The following is a 1,329-nucleotide window of genomic DNA, read 5'->3' as shown; positions in this document are numbered from 1 at the left end:
TAAGGCATGCGCATGCGGCATAATCACACTCAAAAAGATCACGGTCTTCACATGATCTTTTCTATTCCTGTCCCTAATCTCACAAAAGACACGGATCTTTCAGAAACGCTCTAAATTTCCAACGTGAGGTAAATATTAAGATTTACATAAACCAGTATGTTGCAAACATTTAAACCCACCGGGATAACAATAGCTTCATGCATTCTTTTATCTGCAACTCCTGTGTGTGTGTGGTGAGAGAATCACTCTCCTTCGTAGTCGAAGAGAGGGATGAGCTTAAGCAATCTGCTTCTACGAAAGCGAGCAGGAATAAAAGGCAGCCGATAGGTTTCTATCCCGCCCTCATAAGTGTCCTTATTTCCTTTCCCTGGCTGTGACATGCTGGTTTTACTATAGGGCACAAGGCCACGCTCCTTCAAAGTTCCTGGAATGAAAGGGGCATATATGTATGAATTTATATTATACATACATTAAAAAAGATATACATATAATATATATAAACTCAAATTTTTTTTTTTTGGCGCTGCTCCTGCGGCGACAAGGTCGTGTTTACATCGGCTCTGCTTGTTTTGGAGCTCTTTTACTGTTTCTGTTTGGACTGTGGTCATATTTGAAATACATATGTACAGACCATAAAATAGCCATGGAATATAAACAACTACTAACTACCGATACTTTCGTTTTTTAAATCGAACTTATACAAGGTTTGGTCTTATTTCTGATTCTAAAATTCATGAAGAATTACTACTTAAATTTAAACCAGTCTAGCTCTCACTGGTTATGCTGGCTTTATATCTGATTTAAAAAATTCACGACATACACGGAGGGTCGTCATCCCCTTGTTCAAAAGTGAAAGGTGTCTTTGTCTTCTAATAGATTAACAATTTTAGATTAATCCAAATTCAAGGATCTCCGAAGTAATGCGGATCCGGCCCGGTTAACTTCAGGTTAAGAGTCCTTTTTATTTTTTTAAAGTATATTTATTATTATACAGGTGTACAAGTACAAGCGTGTAATAGTGTACACAATAACCAGTCTCGGTTACCTTTGTATTTTTACATAAACGATAATAACATAGAGATGAGATAAGATCAGATAAGATATAATTATGTAAACTTTATTGACTACTGAAGGAAATTTAGGGTGGATATACCAGAATATCAACATGCAAAGATTGAGAATCAACACAGAAATGTACGCACTGCATTCATGCACGATAATAAACATACAACATTGCACAAATCACTTACTCAAGCATAAACGAACAATATGCCCGTATGCATCCTCTTACTTGCTTTCTCTCTCTCTCTCTCTCTCTCTCTCTCTCTC

At 36.6% G+C, this 1,329-nt stretch overlaps 1 protein-coding gene across 1 annotated transcript in view; it reads right to left on the bottom strand.

The window, feature by feature from the left end:
* Positions 1-242: 242 nt before the first annotated feature.
* The window catches only part of LOC101863068 (solute carrier family 23 member 1-like), a 19,712-nt gene continuing 18,625 nt past the window's right edge, over positions 243-1,329 (bottom strand). Inside the window, exon 9 of the mRNA XM_035973245.1 lies at positions 243-424. Within this exon, the coding sequence (XP_035829138.1) occupies positions 243-424 (182 nt within the window). The remainder of the gene's footprint in view (positions 425-1,329) is intronic.

The sequence above is a fragment of the Aplysia californica genome, unplaced genomic scaffold (genome assembly GCF_000002075.1).
Source record: "Aplysia californica isolate F4 #8 unplaced genomic scaffold, AplCal3.0 scaffold01076, whole genome shotgun sequence".
Classification (NCBI taxonomy): Eukaryota; Metazoa; Mollusca; class Gastropoda; order Aplysiida; family Aplysiidae; genus Aplysia; species Aplysia californica.
This window is presented reverse-complemented; position numbering and strand designations above follow the sequence as displayed.